The sequence below is a fragment of the Megascapheus bottae genome, chromosome 10 (genome assembly GCF_031878675.1).
Source record: "Megascapheus bottae isolate mThoBot1 chromosome 10, mThoBot2.hap1, whole genome shotgun sequence".
NCBI classification, from domain to species: Eukaryota; Metazoa; Chordata; class Mammalia; order Rodentia; family Geomyidae; genus Megascapheus; species Megascapheus bottae.
The window spans coordinates 58,737,980-58,755,832 of NC_143518.1; the positions used below are offsets into that span (position 1 = coordinate 58,737,980).

At 54.3% G+C, this 17,853-nt stretch overlaps 1 protein-coding gene across 1 annotated transcript in view; it reads left to right on the plus strand.

Annotated features, from left to right (window-relative positions):
• The first annotated feature begins 1,568 nt into the window (after nucleotides 1-1,568).
• Kif21b (kinesin family member 21B) overlaps nucleotides 1,569-17,853 on the plus strand; it is a 50,182-nt gene continuing 33,897 nt past the window's right edge. Inside the window, exons 1-5 of the mRNA XM_090341446.1 lie at nucleotides 1,569-1,811; nucleotides 14,480-14,702; nucleotides 14,977-15,159; nucleotides 17,397-17,546; nucleotides 17,642-17,776. Coding sequence (XP_090197572.1) covers nucleotides 1,771-1,811; nucleotides 14,480-14,702; nucleotides 14,977-15,159; nucleotides 17,397-17,546; nucleotides 17,642-17,776 — 732 coding nt within the window. The 5' untranslated portion in view covers nucleotides 1,569-1,770. The remainder of the gene's footprint in view (nucleotides 1,812-14,479; nucleotides 14,703-14,976; nucleotides 15,160-17,396; nucleotides 17,547-17,641; nucleotides 17,777-17,853) is intronic.

Below are 17,853 nucleotides of genomic sequence, written 5' to 3' on the forward strand. Positions count from 1 at the left end.
AAAAAGCTAAGGATAGTGCCTAAGCCCTGAGTTCAAGCCACACAGACAGACAGACAGACAGACACACACACACACACACACACACACACAAATGCAGGACCCCCTGCCCTAACATCACTCTTCAGGTACCACAGAAGGATAGGATATGTTGATCCACCCTTGAAAATCTCCTAGACAAAGATCTAGATGCAGCAGTCATGGGTGGTAGGGATGGTGGGGATAAGGGACGGGAGGAAGATGGTACCAACAGATGTATCCTTTGATGCCCCCCCCACATATACCCTTGCCAAAATCTCTGACATAGTTTCATCATCTGAAGATGATGCAAGAGGCTTGCAGCCTGACTCCCTTCCTCCCCTCCCCCACCCCCAGAGATCTCACCCACATCTGGAAGTACAGCTGGGTCCTCCTCTTGGGTCCTTTCCAGGAGAGGGACTGGGTGAAGAGAAGGAAGGGAGGGCAGCTGGTGAGGAGGCCATGTGAATGGCCTCAATGTTGGGAGCTGGAGGGGGGGGCAAGGGAGTGGGGAGTCCAGCTCCGAGGGAAGGGAATTGTGATTTCACAGCCATGGTCTCCTCCTCCATCACTGCCTTGTATTGAAGTCGCCAGGGCTCCCCCTTGTCCTTACATCCATCCCTGCAGGCAGCTGCGGGGCCTCCTCCTTCTCTTCCCACCCACTGCCCAGCCCAGCCTCTCTGCCCAGGTGCCCGGAGTTGAGAGTCCCCTTTGTTCCTTCCTCGTCCCAAGGCAGCGCTGGCCTCCCACACTGACCCTCGGCCCCCGCTGGCACAACGAGCAGAGTGTGGACCAAGCCCCGTGGGTCACGGAGGTTAACGGGCTGGGGTCTAGCCGTGGAGTCCGGCCAGGCATCAGCCAAAAGATGGATTTCAAGTGCTGCGGGGCGGAGGTGGGGGAACTGGACTGAAGGCATGAGCAAGAATCCCCCTCAAGAAATACTGGCGACTTTACAGGCACAAATGCGGAAGGGAAGCCGGCCCGGCCTTTTCAAGCCATAAACCTCTCTTCTCCGCGGTGGGAGGCTGTCTCCGCCCGGCCCGGCCCGACCCGGCCAGGGAGGCCAGGTTCCCCTCCCGGGCTTAGCCACTGACTCGCGGGGTGACCTTTGCTCGTGCCCTCCCGGCGTCTGTTTCCTCATTTACACAGGGAGGTCCCACCGAGGCTGCGGTCCCGCGACGGCGAGGCTCGAGGACGCCGCGCGGTCCGCTCCTCCGCAGGAGACCCCGCTCCCCGCCCCGTCCGCCCATCCGGCCCGCCCCCCAGCTATCCCCGGGACGCCCGCCAAGAGGTCCCTTTAAAGGCGCAAGTCCCACCCCCAGGAGCCCATTCGTGTCTCCTATTGGTGGGTTTGAGGGGGCGTGGCCGGCGCGAGCCCGGCGGGGCTCGGGGGCGGAGCCTCGGCCGGGTCGGCCCCCGCCCCCTTTGTTCGCGCGGCGGCGGGAGGCGGCGGCGGCGGCGGCGGCGGCGGCGGCGGCGCGGGCGGGAGGTGTGTGCGCGCGTGTGCCGCGCGGTGGGAGCGGCGGGGCGCGCAGCCGCCTGTCAGCGAGCTCTGCGCCGCCGCCGATGCCCGCCCTGAGGGGCCGGCCGCGGGTGAGCCCGTCTGCCGGTCTCCGGTGAAGCATGTCACCCCCAGCCTCCGCGGGAGTCTTCGCCAGCCGCGTCCGCGCCCCCGCCTCCTGCGGCCGCTGCCCCGGACACTGGCCCCCGGACCCCCGCCCCTGATCCTCGCCCGGACCCGAGCGCCCGGGGACCATGGCCGGCCAGGGGGACTGCTGCGTCAAGGTGGCCGTCAGGTGAGGGGCCGGCGGCGGGGCGGGGTGCGCGCGATCGCGGAGGGCGTCGGGGCTTTGTCCTGCGGGGTGCGCTCGGCGCGGGGGGCGCGGGGGGCGCCGCTCGACCCCGAGCCCGCAGTCCCGGAGGAGGGGCCGGGCCGGGCCGGAGGGCGCCGCGCGCTGGCCCGGCTGCCGCCGGGGAACGGCGACCCGGCCGGCCGGCCGCTGGAAGGTGGCTTTGTTCGGGTGGCAGTTTCGAGCCCCTCTGGGGAGCCCTTAATGATCAGAAGATCGAATAAACAAGGAAATCCGGTATTTCACACCCAGCCCTGGCCCGGGCCGAAGCGTCTGCGCGTTTCCTCTTCGCCTCCCCACGCGGCTGCTGTCTCATAACGGGGTGCTGGAGGGGAAATCCCCCCCAACCCCACCTATCCCAGTCGGTTCTGGGAGTTGGATCCATCGAGCCGCGGCAGCACACCATCCTGAGAGCCGGTTCTGCAGACAAAGATCTGCCCGAGGACCCACAGAAGGGCTGGAATGGTGCCTTGGCCTTCACCGGAAAGCCTTGGCTTTTGGAGAGGACCCTGCTGGCCCCGCCGGTCCTCCCGGGAGCCCTGAGGAGGGAGGTGTCCTCTCAAAGGACACTGCCTCCGACCGTGGTGTGACAGTGATGTCCTGTCACTCAGGTGGAACTGAGCAAGGGGAGGAGGGCTGCGGTCGCATTATCTGGGGTTCCATTCCCCACTGGCTCTGAGACTTGAAGGGTTCTCCGGGGCCTTGGGGGGGAGGGATGGAGGAGGGCCAGCCTGGGTGGGTTCTGTTGGGAGGGGCACAGAGAGGTGCAGAGGCAGGAAACGCCGCAAAGTTAAACCATCTGTGTTCTTTGTGCGGGGTGGAGCAGCTTCACACCGTACCATCCCTCCTGTTTTGGTTTGGGATTTTTTTTTTCTCTTTGAGAGGTGATATTGGGAGAGTACTAGCCTGCAACTGGCCACCAAGGCAAGCAGAGGGAGAAGAGCCTCTGTGTTAGCCTTGTATGATGTGGGTAGGAGAGTATTCCAGGGCTAGGTGGGTCTCTGAGACAGGTCTCCAGATCCCCTGGGTCAAGGTGACCTAGATTCCAGTGGTCCTTGGATGTTGCTTCTATACAGGGTCAGAGATGGCATCTGCCCCCAGGACAGATGTCCCCAGCCACCTGGCCAAAAGAGACAGTCACTGCAGTTTATGACAGCCCGGGGATGGAGAGAGGAAGATTGAGGGGTCCTCACTCCCACCCAGGCATCGCTCAGAACATCACTTGAGCTCAGTTTTCCTGGCACAGAACAGCCAGAGACAAAGAGGAGCCTGGCAGGCAGGTGCCTGGTGGGTTGGTGGGGTGGGGCCTGGCAGCTACTGGGGCTGACACTGCAGCCAGGAACTCTTGGAGATTGAGGGAGGAAGCCAGGGAGGGAGGGAGGGAGGGAGGAGGGAGGGAAGGGGGAGAGAGAGAGAGAGAGAGAGAGAGAGAGAGAGAGAGAGAGAGAGAGAGAGGTGGGTGGGTGGGTGAGAAATGTAAATATGGTATCTACTTCAGATGAGAAGGTACCATAAAAGGGAAATGAAGCTCTAACCCCCACTGGGTATAAACCAAGGCTAGGAAAGAAGGGGCCAAGTGCCCCTTCTGTGGGGGCTTTTCTTTAGACTCCATCTTGGAGGACAGACAAAGGACCTCTGTCACCTCTGCTTTGAGTCCCCAGACTGGATTGGGCATGGTAAAATGTGGAGGTACCAGTTGGGGAGCCCCAGGGGATGGACACCTGTGCAGAGAGTCAGGAAATCTGGTGGTACTGTTCCATTTCTTCCACCAGAAGATTCCTGGGGCCCCTTCTACTGCGACAGGCTGGTGCCAGCCTTCTCCACTGGGTTTTGGAGTAATGTTTCCAGTGTGAGTTGCTGATCTGGAAGGAGGCTTGGGGGAATTGAGCATCTGTAGGTGAGAGTCCTGCCCACTCCTCCCCTGAGCTCTGGACTGCATCTCTGCATGCTAGTCTAGCCTGGCACACGCCAGACCTCAATGTGCAGCCGGCCATGGAAGGCACACAATGCCTGGACAGAACCCAGTTTCTAATCAGAGAGCTGAGGGTAGGATTGGGATAGAGCTGTGGCTGGGAGGGAGAGCAGATGTGACATGCTACAAGGGGAGTTCTTCTTCCTTTTGCATTTCCTTCCATCTCCCCACCCCCCCCCAAAAAAAACTCACTTGTCCTGCTAGAAAGTCTGGGTTTGGGGTTGCAGTTGAAAGACTAAGGATCTAGGATTGATATTTCACATCCCCAGCCCACTACCTCAGGCAATTGCATTTCAGACATCCTGGAAATCCTTTTTACCTGAAATACTTTCCGAATTCCCTCGATAATACCTGGGGGAGGGCCTTGGGGTCCAGCTTTGTGGACAGGCAAGCAGGGAGTCTAACTTAACATGTTAGGAGGAGAGGGGCTCAGGCTCTGAGACAGGAGAGAATTGCCAGGGCCTGGGCTTTTTGCCTCTAATCTGGATGAGGATAAAAGCTGCTATCTACAAAGTGCTGCTGGGAAGGCCCGCCTCTGAGAATCCATTGGAGGACCCAGGGTTTCCAGATTAGGGGAAAGGAGCTAGGTATGAGGGGGCCCCAGAAATCACAACATCCCCCCACCTCAGGTTTACTAGGTAAAGTCTGGCCCATCTGTTCCTGAACTCAAGCTTGTCTGCTTTGCACTAGAGTCTCAGGTCAGCCTTCCCTGTCCTGTGTCCCTTTATCCTTTAATCCTCAAGTATTTATACGGTATGGACTCTGTGCTTCTAGCCTTTACCTGGAGGTTCGGGAAGAGGATGAGCAGTAAAGCCAGAAAGAGGAGAGGCTGAGCTGTAACCTGTCTCAGCTGCAGAAATACAGGCCTTCTTACAAACTGGAGGAGAGAGAGAGAGACCGTTAAGAAACACAAGTTGGCAAAGCTGAAATTGGGGAAGGAAGCTAGGTCATGTGGTCAGTTTATTTAAGACCCTTTTAGGCCCCCAGCTCTAAGCCCCCACCACAAGGGGAGCCCTTAGTGTTGCCTGTCTCCCTCCTCCTTATCTCTGCCTGACTCCTCAAAGCTTCCTTCCGGTAGTCTGTTGGGGAGGGGGAGGTGCCCTGGCCCATCCACATCCATTAAAGGACAGTGTAGGGACAGGATTGGGGGAAGCTGGGTACCCCCAGGGACAGGCTGGGTTCATTAGTTCTGAGATACTTAGAAATCTTGGTCAATAACTCTGAATTGAGAAGGGAGAGAAAAAGCAGGGGGGAGGAAAAGGGTAAGGAGGGGGGAAGAAATTGTGGACATAGGCATATGGGGTGTTTTCAAAGCCAGGCAGTGCCATTTTAATACCAGTTGTGCGTCATTCTGTCCATTTTATAAATCTGGGAAACTGAGGCCTAAACCAGGACCTTGTGTAGGTTGTGGTGGGGACCTGGAACCTTGGTGGCCTCCTGCTGTGGAAGCAGGGCTTATGTCACCACAAGGAAGTAGAGTATAGTAACCACAGACCCCGGAAACTGCCTCCCTCCTCTACCCAGCCGCCCAGCTTGATTGGACTTAAGCTTTTGAAAAATGTCTACTGGAGAGGAGGAGAGGCTGGGCTAAGGAAATAACAAAGGTGACACCTGCCTGGCAGCAAAGGGCAGGACTGGGGCCAAGGTAATTCATCTCGATGGGTCCTGGAGCTCCCTCCCTGTAGGTCCTTCTGAACCTACCTCAATTCTAACAACTAGAGAATGGAAATCCCTGGTTTGTTGATTTGTACAGAGCAGTAGAAATGGAGAAAGTTGAGAGCATATGAGTAATTCCTGGAGGGAACAACATGCAGGGTAGGATTCTGAAGGAATGAATAAAATATTTAAACGAATCAAATGTGTGTATAAAATGTTCACAAAATTAAGTGTACCTCAGAGGTATCTCGGTCATTTAAGGCGTAGTGACTGTAAAACAGTCCCATCTCTGGCCCACTGTGGCTATTTAGAGCAAGACAACATGTTGTGGTGGGAAGGAGATTGATCTAGGAGGTGGACAAGCACATGGATTGATTTCATTCTTCCTCTGTGCCGGGCATGGAGTCCACCCATAACTGTTGAGACTTCTAGTGTGCAGATGAGCAAACATGGAGGGTGGCTGGTGTGGGGGGGGATCTGAACTCAGGTCCTCTCCTCTCAAGCACATGCTCTTCTTACCTGCCTGACCATCCAGCTGCTCTGAGTCTCAGTGCTGCCATTTCTTCCAAGACTTTACTACCACACACTGTAAGGTGCAAGGGCCTGCAGCGTGGCATACATGCCACACGGATGTGTGGCAAGGGATGGACTTTGTGTTATGAGGTCATTTGGCAAAGGGTTGGTTGATGGTCACCACAGTGGTCCTTTTGTGTTTGGAAAGCTTCTTTCTTCCCCTCATCCTTCCTTTCTTGGATCCCTGCATCTGTCTCCTTGGCAGTTCTCTAGGAAAGGGAGTTTGGGGACACCTATGACTCTTCCTGCTGTCAGTTTCCTAGGTCAGAACCTCAGGTGTCCAGGGTCACCCAGTCCTTCATTTTGCCCTCTAGACAGCAGCACATGGAAAGCTTTCAAGAGAAAAGCAGCTTCTTCCCGCCCCTCCCCTTAGAACAGCTGGAGGGGAGCTGGATTAGATCTAGGCTGCCACAGAGGGAGAGCCTGTCTGTCCTAGGGAGAGGAACAGGGTGGAGCTTTGTGAGTGGTGGAGTTGAGCTTAGGGCCAGGGCTGTGAAGCCAGGTGCATGCAGGTGGCAGCCCTTTGACTGAAGTGTACTCTTCTCTACAAGGCTTCCTCTCTGACCTCTCTGGGGTGTGGAAATGAGAGCAAGCATAGTCCCAGTGCCCCTACCTTCCATGGTGGTGCCTGCCTGCCCTTGCTGTAGGCTAGGCTGGCCCTATCTCGGCATGTGCACTGTCACCCCAGGCTTACAGTGGAGCTAGGCACAGACCATGGTGGTGGGGAGAAGCGCAGCCCTCCCCAGTCCTCCACAGCCAGCCGGCTGCCTGTTGCTGTGCATTCCTCAGCCCCAAGTGTCCCTAGGGCCCAGTCTCTGCGAACTGTCCCCCAGCAGATGTAAATACTGTCACAGCTCTGGAGTGGGCTCTGGGATAAGCCTGATTTTGTCTTGTCTCCCACCACCCTGAAGGTCATGGGAAACTCCTGCCAGATGCCCTGCCCAAGGGGGTGGGACAGCTGAGTGGCACTTCCCTGAACAGGGCTGGCGGTTCTTCCCAGGCCCCGGGAAGCAGAGGAGTCAGACCCAGACCAGGGTACACAGGAAACTCCCAGGCTGACTGGAGTCAGCTGAGGGGCCTCCAGCTCAGAACAGGCCTGGCCCCTTCTCTCAGCCTCTCTTCCACATCTGCTCCCCCTTCCCCCAGTTTCTGATAGCTAGATGAGCAGGTAAGGACATCATCTCTCATCCTGCTTACTGCCTCCTCTTTGGTGCCCACTTTCCCCCTCTGTAGTGTGCCCCTGCTGCCCTGGGGACCACCAGCATGCCACTCCCCCGGTCCTCTCATAGCAGGCACCTCATCCTGCTCGCCTGCCAGTCCCGGAGCCTGGCTCAGAATCCATTGACCAGTAAGTACTCTGGAACAAAGTAAGAGTAAGGTTAAGGACACCCCCTTAGGAGGATGTAGGGTCAAAGCCCCGGATCCCATACTTTGGGTCAATGCTTCAGGCTCCCCTGGAAATTTCAAGGATTGCTCATGCCCCACTCCTTATAATCAAGGGCAAAAGTCAAGTGGAGAAGGTTGGCAGACCCCTTTCACTAAGCCTGCCAGGGCCTTATAAACCCCTGCCCTTTAAAGCTGCCTGTTTAGGGGTTCAGAGCCAGCCCAGGCTGGGGACAAGTCTAGGAAATCTGGGAAAAGGTGGATGCATGCACACACATAAAACATATGCTGCTACTGCAGCATACAGGATCAGCACCCCTAAATTGGCTCTTGTCACCCTGATGAGGAGAAGACTGGGCTCTCTGCTATGTCAGCTAAAAGTCCCCTAGTGTCTGGGAGCCAGACTCCCCTGGGAGAGCAGAGGTTTTGCTTCTAACTGCCTTCCCCTGGGCTGGCAGGCTGCCAGGGAGGCGGGGCGGGGGGGGGTAGGAGGAGAGGGTGCTGGCTGAAGTGGGGATGTAGACACCCTCTCTCTGCTACAGAGGAACGCTGCCTTCGCCTGGCAGGGAAGCAGCTCCTTGCATTGCCATGCCCCAGTCTCAGCCCCCTTTAGCTACAATACAGGGAAAATAACTTCCCAGCAGGCTGCTGGTGGCACCGCTGGCAGCTGTTGGTGGGATCAGCCTGGGACTTTCTCTGAGGGGATCATTTTTCTCCCGCCCTACTGCAGAATTGCTTGGTAAATGCGGCAGGATTGGACACAGGCAGGATTGGTTTGGATATCATTTCCACTGTTACAAATTGTGTGACTTCGGGTTTGTTAAATTTCACCCTTAGGGCCATAGAAAAATGGAGCCCACGTCCCCTGCATCACAGGGCTGTCAGTGCATTACCTGTGTTTGTGGGCCTAAGTGAGCTTGTCTTCCAACTATGCAGTAGATACTGGGTTTCATCCTTTTCCAGTGAGGCCTGCAGTTGGAAATGTACAGAAGACAAGCCAGTTTTTCCAGAGGAAAGACTGCTGAGGAACAAGATTCCATAGACCAACTCCTTCTCCTCACCTCAGGCTCTTCTTTCCAGGGTTTAACAACTTCTGGCATGCAGGAAGTTCTTTTGGCTAGCTTATCTACATCCCTCCTGCTGAAGTTTGCCCTGTCACTGATGAGAAAGAACTGGCAGGTCACAACAGCAAAGCCATTTGATGTGCCATGAGGCTCATCTCTGGATCCCTTTCCTATCCCCTGCACACACAGAAGCACACAGGCATAGACACAAACCTTCACCATGGAGGACACAGCAGCTTGGCTCTCACTCTTCCCTGCCACCTGTGGTTGGAGCCAAGCATGTGGATTTGGGGTTGGGTACAATGAAGGGGGTATCTGAGGGTATCTGTTCACATAGAAACTTGGGTGCCACACACCAGGAGACTGTATGATGAACTTCCTGACTCTACACTGCCCCACTGGTTTGGGGATTTCTTTTCAGATTCCAGTAAGGCATTAGTGTGGTCCTTTTAGAGCAAAGAGCAGATATGCTTTTAGCCCCGGGAACTTTTCAGAAAGGTCTCATCATATTGGTTATTTTTGCCATCCGAGGGGTATATCTAGTCCAGATTTTTGATCTCTGGTATGAAAGCCTTTGAGATAGGGCTTATCTCAGCCTACAGGTCTCCTAAGTGTACATCACATCCTAGAGAGCAGGGGGCTGTGGCTGTGTTCTGTCTCCCAGGATCTCCTCTGGATAGAATCTTTGAGGCTGATGGCCAGTAAAGGTGATCTTTATAGATCATGCTCCCGTGTTAGCTTTAAGACCTTAAACAAAGTTACTTAATTTACTGGCCTCATGCCTGTAATCCTAGCTACTTAGGAGGCTGAGATATGAGGATCAAAATTTGAACCTAGCATGGCTGAAGTGGTAGAGTGCCTGCCTTGATCAAAAAAAGCTAAAGGTCAGTACCCAGGTCCTGCATTCATGCTCCAATACCAACACAACACATAGAACACACACACACACACACACACACACACACACACACACACACACACACTGCCCAGCTGTTCTCTGAGCCCTCATGTGTAAATTACAGGCAAAACTGCTCAGTTTAGAACTAAATGATCCATTGTGATGACCTACAGGTGTCTGGCAAGAGGTAGTCTTGCTTCTTGGGTGGTGTGGTGGTTAATGAGGAAGTTTACTTCTCCAGGGTATAATGGCTTCCGGCACAGGAAAGGTGTCAGGAATCAGATCGTACACCATGTTTGTAAGAACCTTCATTTGTAAGAACTCTTCAGAATTCAGGAATAGTTCCTGCTTGTTCTGCTTCATCAGTGAGAAGTAAGACTGCACAGGACTACTAGATCCTGGGTAAGGTTTGGGGAGGGCAGGTTAATCAGGAACCAAAGGAGGAACCTAGCCATCTGATTGGGTAGGACTGACTTCACTTAGGAGCCTAAGGTCACTGGGTGGAGCTCCCAGGGGATGGGGTGTGGCCTATTCTTGAATATGCTGCTGAGGATGGGATAGGAGTGAAGCTGGACCAGCCCTCCTCCCACTCCCAGATGTCAGGTTCCAGTCACATGTCCGGATGTGCCAGTTATTACCCTCTGCAGAGGGAGCTTTCTTTCCTTGGCCAGCACTCTGCATCCCCTGGCCTGCCTCTCCCCCCTGTTTCCTTTGCCCTCCCTTCCACCTTGTCCTGCTAGCTCCCTGAAGAGCTAAGCAACTGCTGAGCTCAGCTCTTCCCCACAGCTCTGTGCTCTAGCTGGCCGTCTTTGTCTCCTGTCAGCAGGCACCAAGCTGGTGGGGGTGGGGGGAGCTCAGGAGGAAGCGGGGATGGCTGCCTACATCACCCCAGCCCCTGCCCAATTATGAGCAGAGGAAGCTCTGCGACCTCGGGCTGGTGCCAGATTCTGCCTCTAAAAAGATGCGGGCTCTTTCAGCCCGCTGCTCAACTTGCAGGTTGCCAAGTAGCAAATAGGCAGGCTCTGTTCTGAGAGATTTGGGTGGAGGGGAGCGCCTTCTGAGCCTGGGTTATCCTGGCCACTGGCCCTCCCTCTGTGCGGGATCAAGAAGGAATGGAGGGAGGCTTGTAGGTATTGGGGCCTCTGGATGAGCTGAAGCTCCTTTAGATCAGAAAGGACACAGAATCTGCTTCATGGCAGCTGGCCTGTGGGCTATAGTTTGCCAATTTGATTGTTTTAAATATCGCATTAAGTTTTGCTTTGTTTGCAGAACCCAGGGCTCGGGCTCTGTCCCTGAGCCTCTCTGTGCTCAAGGCTAGTGCTCTACCTCTTGAGCCACCATGCCATTTCAGCTTTTTTCTGAGTAGTTTATTGGAGATAAGAGTCTTACCCACTTTCCTGCCGAAGCTGGCTTTTTGAATCGCTATCCTCAGATACTGCCCTCCTGAGTGGTTGGGATTATAGGCCTGAGCCACCAGCACACAGCTGCATTGTTTTAATTGATCTTGATCACTGCTTTATTTTTTTTTTTATGCCTTCTTAAATTCTGTGTTTCCCTTACCTTACCCTTGTCTGGCTCCTAGGGCCTATAGGGTAATGAGAGACGCCCCAGAGGCTGACTCTTGACCCCACTTCTCAGGCTTCAGGGAAGAACGGGCTATGAATGATGCCCTCCTAGCTACCCTGCTCTAAGGAGAAACTTATTCCTCAGGTGGGACTGGATAGGCCTGTGCAGTCTTCAGAAGTAACTTTACCCAGGGTGGGGCGAGGAAAAGAGGCTGCTGAGGAGAGGAGGGTGAAAAAATTCTTAGAAAATTAAAATAACCAGCTGGAGAACAAAACTCACACTGTGAGAGGGCTGCAGCTGGCGGAGGACCCTCTGCTGGTCTCCTGGTGCTCCTTCTGTTCCCTGTGGACCACGGATTTGCAGTGAGGAGAGAGCCCAGGAGGACTGGCTACTAGGTTATACATCTAGAAAGGCACAGCAGCCAGTGCCCAGGCTGGCACTGTGTGAATGGATATGTGGTATTCCTTCCAGAGGCCCTGGCTCCGCTGGTGGTGCTAGGGAGGAAGTTTCCTTCACCACTTGGGGACTGAGAGCTGCCTGAGTAGGAGGCAGCCAGAGCAGCAGACACACACCCAGGGCTGGCCCGGGGCTCCACTGTCGCTGTGAGTGATGTCAACCGCCTCAAGCGTCTACTTTCATTTTTGAGAGATAGAGGTTGAAATCCCCAGCTCAGGGCGCCCAGTGAGGATGGCCATTGCGCGGGTGGCCCGGCCCAGCCCAGTGCTAGCACAGGCAAGGCATCCATGAAATCTGCTTTTTGGCTTTGCACCCCCAGTCACTCACCCTTCCTGGGACTGACGCCTGCTCCTTCATCTACAGCAGTTTCTTTGGGAATTAGTACCCCATCCAGGGCCCATGTCCTCTCATCTCCCAGCTAGTACTTGCTTTCTAGGTGATACTGCTTATCTGTCCACACCCTGGCTAAGCATCCTGGTGCTTAGACTGTGCCAGCTTGGGGCTGTGACCCTAGACAACCCATGTCAGGATGTGCTATGCCAGCAAAGGGTCTCTGGGTGAATACCTATCAGAGCCCACAGCCCAGAGGAACCCTCTTTCCTGCCCTTCCTGACTGCCCCTCTGTCTGCTCTCTCTCAGCAGCAGGCTCCTCAGGAAGTCTGGGGCCTGAAGGGCTCTGGTAGCAGGGCTGACTTCCCCCTCCCCTACTCTCTCTCTCCAGGGATGCTGATTTGATTTCTCCCAATCGTCAGTATTGCCATCTGCCTGCAGTAATTAAATGGTATTTGAACTGGATCCAGAAATCCCATCACAGACAGCCACGTGCTGGGGAGAGTGTCCTCGGAAACTCTGCTCTCCTACGTAGATCAAGGGTCCTCCGTGGCTGCCTGGGCAAGACCCTATTCCACCTGATTGCCCTGGGAAGAAGTCACTTGCTCTTAGGCCCCACAGGCTCAGGCCAGCGCTCCAGATTCCAGCCCTGTGTGTAGTGCCAACCCCCTCTCCCCCCAGCCCTACTCTCAGGATTCCTGGACCAGGCCTGAAGGCACTGTCCATCTGTCCATCTGAAGGACTATGTACCGGGCAGTGTCTGCCTCAGCTCACAGTGGCTCCTCACTGTCTGTGATTCTGGGTGACTCCATCCCAGTTTCCTCATCTGTCAATGAAGTACTCTTGGTTACAACCTCATGGGGTTGTTGTGAGGTCAAGAGTTTTAAGAGTCAGCACATAGGCACTCTCCAGGCTGTCCAGTGAGAGCCTAGCCTGTGTTAGCTGCCATGATTAAGGCTGAGGCAGACATCAAGGCAGGAGACTGTCAGCTCTGAGGTCTGATGGGGAGCTGGGGTGTCAGGTTCTTGGTCTGGATGTTTAGAGGAGACAAGTAAGAGTCAGCTCTAGTGATTAGGGATAGAGGGGGTGATAGAGAGGGTGAATATGATCAATGTTCATTTATATATATATAATATATATATGGACATGTCAGATAAAAGACCTTAATACAACTAATTGATGCTAATAATTTTTTGTGGGAGGGAGATGGATACCATTCCCAGTCACAGTTATGGTAGGAGCCTGAGAAGCTGAATTCTCATGTCAGGCTGGCCCAGAATACCTGACCAAACCTCTAACTAACTTCCTTGGGTTTCTTTGCTTTCGAGGAGAGCCATTTAACCACGAGGACTTGTTCATGCCTCAGAGGAAATATTTCTAGAAAAGGCAGACAGATCCTTGCGTGTGGAACTAGACCAGTTTACTCCCCTCTCCTCCCTCTCCCAGGAATTTCCACCTCCCCAAGGCAAATGCAGGCTAATTGGCTCAGATAAACACCCACCTAAGCAGTCTGCAGCTCTAAGTGAGCCTTGGGCCTGGGGCAACCCAGGACTGGAGACCTGGAGGCCCAGGCCTCTGTGGCTAGGTGCCTCTGGGCCCTGGGTGGGTGCTGGCTGAGCCTCTGTTCTTCCTTTCTTTCCTTGGTAAATGTTGGCTTAGGGAAAGGATCTTGACAAGCGGCTCATTGTGAGTGCTGGTCTGACAGGGCTGGCTTGTGTGAGTCTATGGGCTTTGAACCCCACCCCCGACTCTCACTTCACAGGGCTTGGGGGTGTTTTCTGCGAATCCCTGCACATGCATGCTAACTGGCTCCTGTTTGGTTGCCATGGGGACCTCGTCATGGTGATGCTGCTTAGAGAAGGGAGGAAGGGGTGGCGGATGGAGATCGTTCTGTCCATGGCTGGCTTTTCCACTCCATCTTGATGCTACTTTCTCTTCTCTGTAGGGGAGAGCCTGCTAGGACCTGGGATATGGGCCCATCCTGGGTGCCAAATGGGTCTGGTGTTCATTGTAGATGTGTCTCCTTGAGCTGGGCTGTTAAAGGTGTGCTTGATCTGGTCCCTTGTGTATAAGCCTGTCTGTGAACCCAGCCTTGTATGTGAGCCTGTCACCAGTCTCCGGCATAGGAAAGGGGGCTTCTATGATGGAGGAATCTTTCAGGCCACACAAGCCTTCGTAAAGGTTCTGACCTCCTCTAAAACTTGACCCTGCCTCGGGGGAATGTGATCAAGAGCCAAAGAGAGCTAACAAGCCTGTCTCTTTCTTCCCCAACTCCATCCCTGAGTTTTGTCTCCCTAGAGCAAGTGAGCTGACTTCTCTCCCTGCACAGAGTGACACTAATTCCTTGGATCCAGATTCAGCTAGTGTACACTTTCATTCTCCACAGGCTTGGGTTTGGCCCTGTCACTTTCCATTGTACAACAAAGCATTCTTAGCCTCTTTTAAAATTAAGCCAGTAAGAGCCACCTCTCAGGTTTATATATAGTGAAGAAGACATGAATTGATTTAAAAAAAAAACAAAAACCTGCAGATTCACTGTACACTGAGTGCTCAGTACATGTTAGCAGCTGCTAGTTTCAGTTGGTGGTGTGACTTGTATTTCCAAAACTGTCCTCTGGGGGTGGAATCATATGGGGAATGCAGGGGTGGGGGTGGGGAATATCTGCACCCTCATCCCTCCAGCTGGGCTGATCCAGGTCTCTTTCCATCCTGACAGGATTCGGCCCCAGCTGTCAAAGGAGAAGATTGAAGGCTGTCATATTTGTACCTCTGTCACCCCAGGGGAGCCTCAGGTCCTGCTGGGAAAGGACAAGGCCTTCACCTATGACTTTGTCTTTGACTTGGACACCTGGCAGGAACAGATCTATTCAACCTGTGTGAGCAAGCTCATTGAGGGCTGCTTCGAGGGCTACAATGCCACAGTGCTGGCCTATGGGCAGGTAAGCCATCCCCCCCTCACCCCCCCCCCCCGCACATGATGGTTTGGTACCCTTTCCCCTATCAGATCAGGGAGGCAGACCTATCCTCAGAGCAGTAGACATAGCTACACCATTTAGTCTGTAGTCTGGGGATGGGCTGGCTGACAGAGTGAGCACTGTCACTGCAGCCTTTCTTGGGGGGTACCTTTGGGACTAGCTGGACTGAGGTAGATGGGTGAGGGGATTGGTTCAGGGCTTGCTGGGTAGCAGCTCTGTTGCATCTTGGCCAATGCAGACCGGGGCTGGAAAGACGTACACCATGGGCACTGGCTTTGACACAACAATGGCGGAGGAGGAGCAAGGCATCATCCCCAGAGCCATCGCACACCTCTTCCGGGGCATCACGGAGCGCAAGCAGCGAGCACAGGAGCAGGGCATGACTGGACCTGAGTTCAAAGTCAGCGCTCAGTTCCTGGAGGTACTGTGGCCTCATAGGGAGTCAGGGTGGGGGAGGGAAGTGGAAAATAAGATCTTGAAACCTGAACTCTCTTCCTGTATAGCAGAATGTGACCAGGGAGTCACCAGGGTATCTGCAGCAAATAAGCTCCCTGTTTCCAGAAGCATCCAAGCAAGGGCTGGAGGACCATATGTTAGGTCCCCTCAGTAGTGTGTCTGACATCAGATGGGGGCTGGAGGCATGGCCTGCAACCTTCTTGGGCCCTAACTGATTCCAACTCTGACTCTTTTAATAATGTGACCTTAAGCTTGTCATTTTTCCTCCCTGGGTCTTATCTGCAAAATGGGGGTGACTGTCTACTCGGTAAAGGTCAATGAAGATAACAGTAAAGCTGTGCCTGGCACAGAGTGGCATTCTAGCTGTCTCTCTTCTTCCTGACTCTTAGTGGGCCACTCTAATCCTCCAAACCCCTCTGATTGTCCCTTCTGGGTTTCGATGACTCCTCGCCCATCTGAGACTTCTTGGATCCCGGGTCAGAAAGATCGTCCAGTTTCTGGGAGGGTGCCACTCTAGAATTGTACCAGCCTGGGACTTAAGAGGGGATCTCTGGGCTCCTTGATGCCTGGGCTTTTCTGAGCCCTCATTCAGTAAGCACCAGTTAGGAGCTTCCCCTGTGGAAGGTCTCTGGGAAGACTGCTAAGAAGGCAAACCAGGCTCAGTAAGAATCTGGCCTTGCTTCTCCTATGAAACATTTGGTTAGGAAGCTCCGATTCTCAACTTGTAATACCCCTAACCACAGGAGCCCACTCTGAGTTCTCACCCCCAAAGCCTGGTGACTATACCCCAGTTGCCCTCAGAGGGAGGGATATGGCCTCAGCCCTGTCTACAGCTTCTCATGCCTGGCCCCCATACCTACTGTCCCAACTATTCCCACACAGGCAGTAAGGGACCAATATTCTGGGTCCTTCTGGACTTGGCCTTCCAATCAACCATATGTATATGCTAGTGTGTGTGTGTGTGTGTGTGTGTGTGTGTGTGTGTGTGTGTGTCCTGCTGCTTATCTCTATATGCTTTCCTCTTATATCTCTTGTTCTTCTTACCTTCTCCATCCTGTTACTACCATGGCCTCAAGAACAGGCTAACTAGAGAATCCAGGCCAAAGGGTGAGCCAGTCAGAAGGGGCCAAAGTCTACAGATGGAGTCTATACAGCCATATAAGGCCCATAAAATCATTGAGTACACTAACACGTGTGCTGCAGGTCAGCTGCCTGCAGTCCATCTGCCTGTATTGATCATCGTGTATGACCTAAGAATGTTATAAATATCCAAATGGTCCTTGGCAGAAAAAGATTCCCCACCCCTCAAATGATCTACAGTGTGTCTGTCCCAACACAGACAGACAGACGGACGGACACTGGCATTCTGTCTACCATTTCTTCCTTTCTGTTTCCTCTTCCCTTTCCTGTGAGATATTTCTGTCCCTTTCAGGCTATGAAAGCCTGGCATGTTGGAGCGTTGCAGTCCTCCCCTACTGCCATCCCACAGGTCTCTTTTGGCTCCAGCTGCCCCATCCTTTTTCTCAGTCCTTGACCCCAGCACCTTGTTTAGAGGACAGCCCTTTCAGCACTGCCTATAATTTCCAGTCGCAGGTCTCCCCTTGGCTGAGACCTGCCTGAGCTGTAACTTGTGGCCAGCCACTTGCCACCATCTCTCCCTAAGAAGCTGGGCTACAGTGTCCACCCCCCAGAGCACAGGGCCAGCATGTGGCCATTCTCCCTTCCCCAGGGGTTGTCATCACCTCTATCCCCAAGGAAATTAGGATCAGGGGCTCAGAGCCTGGCTCTGAGCCTGTGCTCTGCTGAGCTCTACTTCTGCCCTTTCTTGTCTGGAATCATACCTCCACCCCCTTCTTTCCAGCCTAGTAATCAGTGAGATCTGCTGAAATCCAGGTCCTCCCTTCCTCAGCTGCATCTAGGACTCCTGTCTGTTGTTCCCTTTAGGACTTCAGTCCTCTGCCTGAGACCCAGAGCTACTGGATCCTGATTCCATGAGGGTCTCAGCTTACTTCACTCAGATCTAGTTGCCCTACTTCCCCTGTCCCAGAACACAAATCAGAATCCAGAGGGGACCGGGGCTAACCTCCAGAGCCTTAGTTTCCACTTCAACAAATGGAGGTGGCTTGTCAACCTGAGAAAGGCCCTGGAGGCCCCGGTATGTGCCATCGAACACACCAGACCACTGTCTCTTCCTCTGCACAGCTGTACAATGAGGAGATACTGGACCTGTTTGACAGTACCCGTGACCCGGACGCCCGCCACCGTAGGTCCAACATCAAGATCCATGAGGATGCCAATGGCGGCATCTATACCACAGGCGTCACGTCTCGCCTCATCAACTCCCAGGAGGAGGTGAGCAGATGTCCAGGACAGGCCGGGGGCCTCCTGAGGGGTCAGAGACTAGCAGAACAGAGGTCCCAAGTCCTCACTTCCATGTCTGTTCCCAGCTCATCCAGTGCCTGAAGCAGGGTGCCCTGTCACGTACCACGGCCAGCACCCAGATGAATGTGCAGAGCTCCCGCTCCCATGCCATCTTCACCATCCACCTGTGCCAGATGCGAGTGTGCTCCCAGCCTGACGTGGTAAGAAACCCTTGGCTCTGTGTGCCCAGCTATATCCCAGGAAGGACAAAGGAGGAGCCGCCAATCCGTGCTAGCTC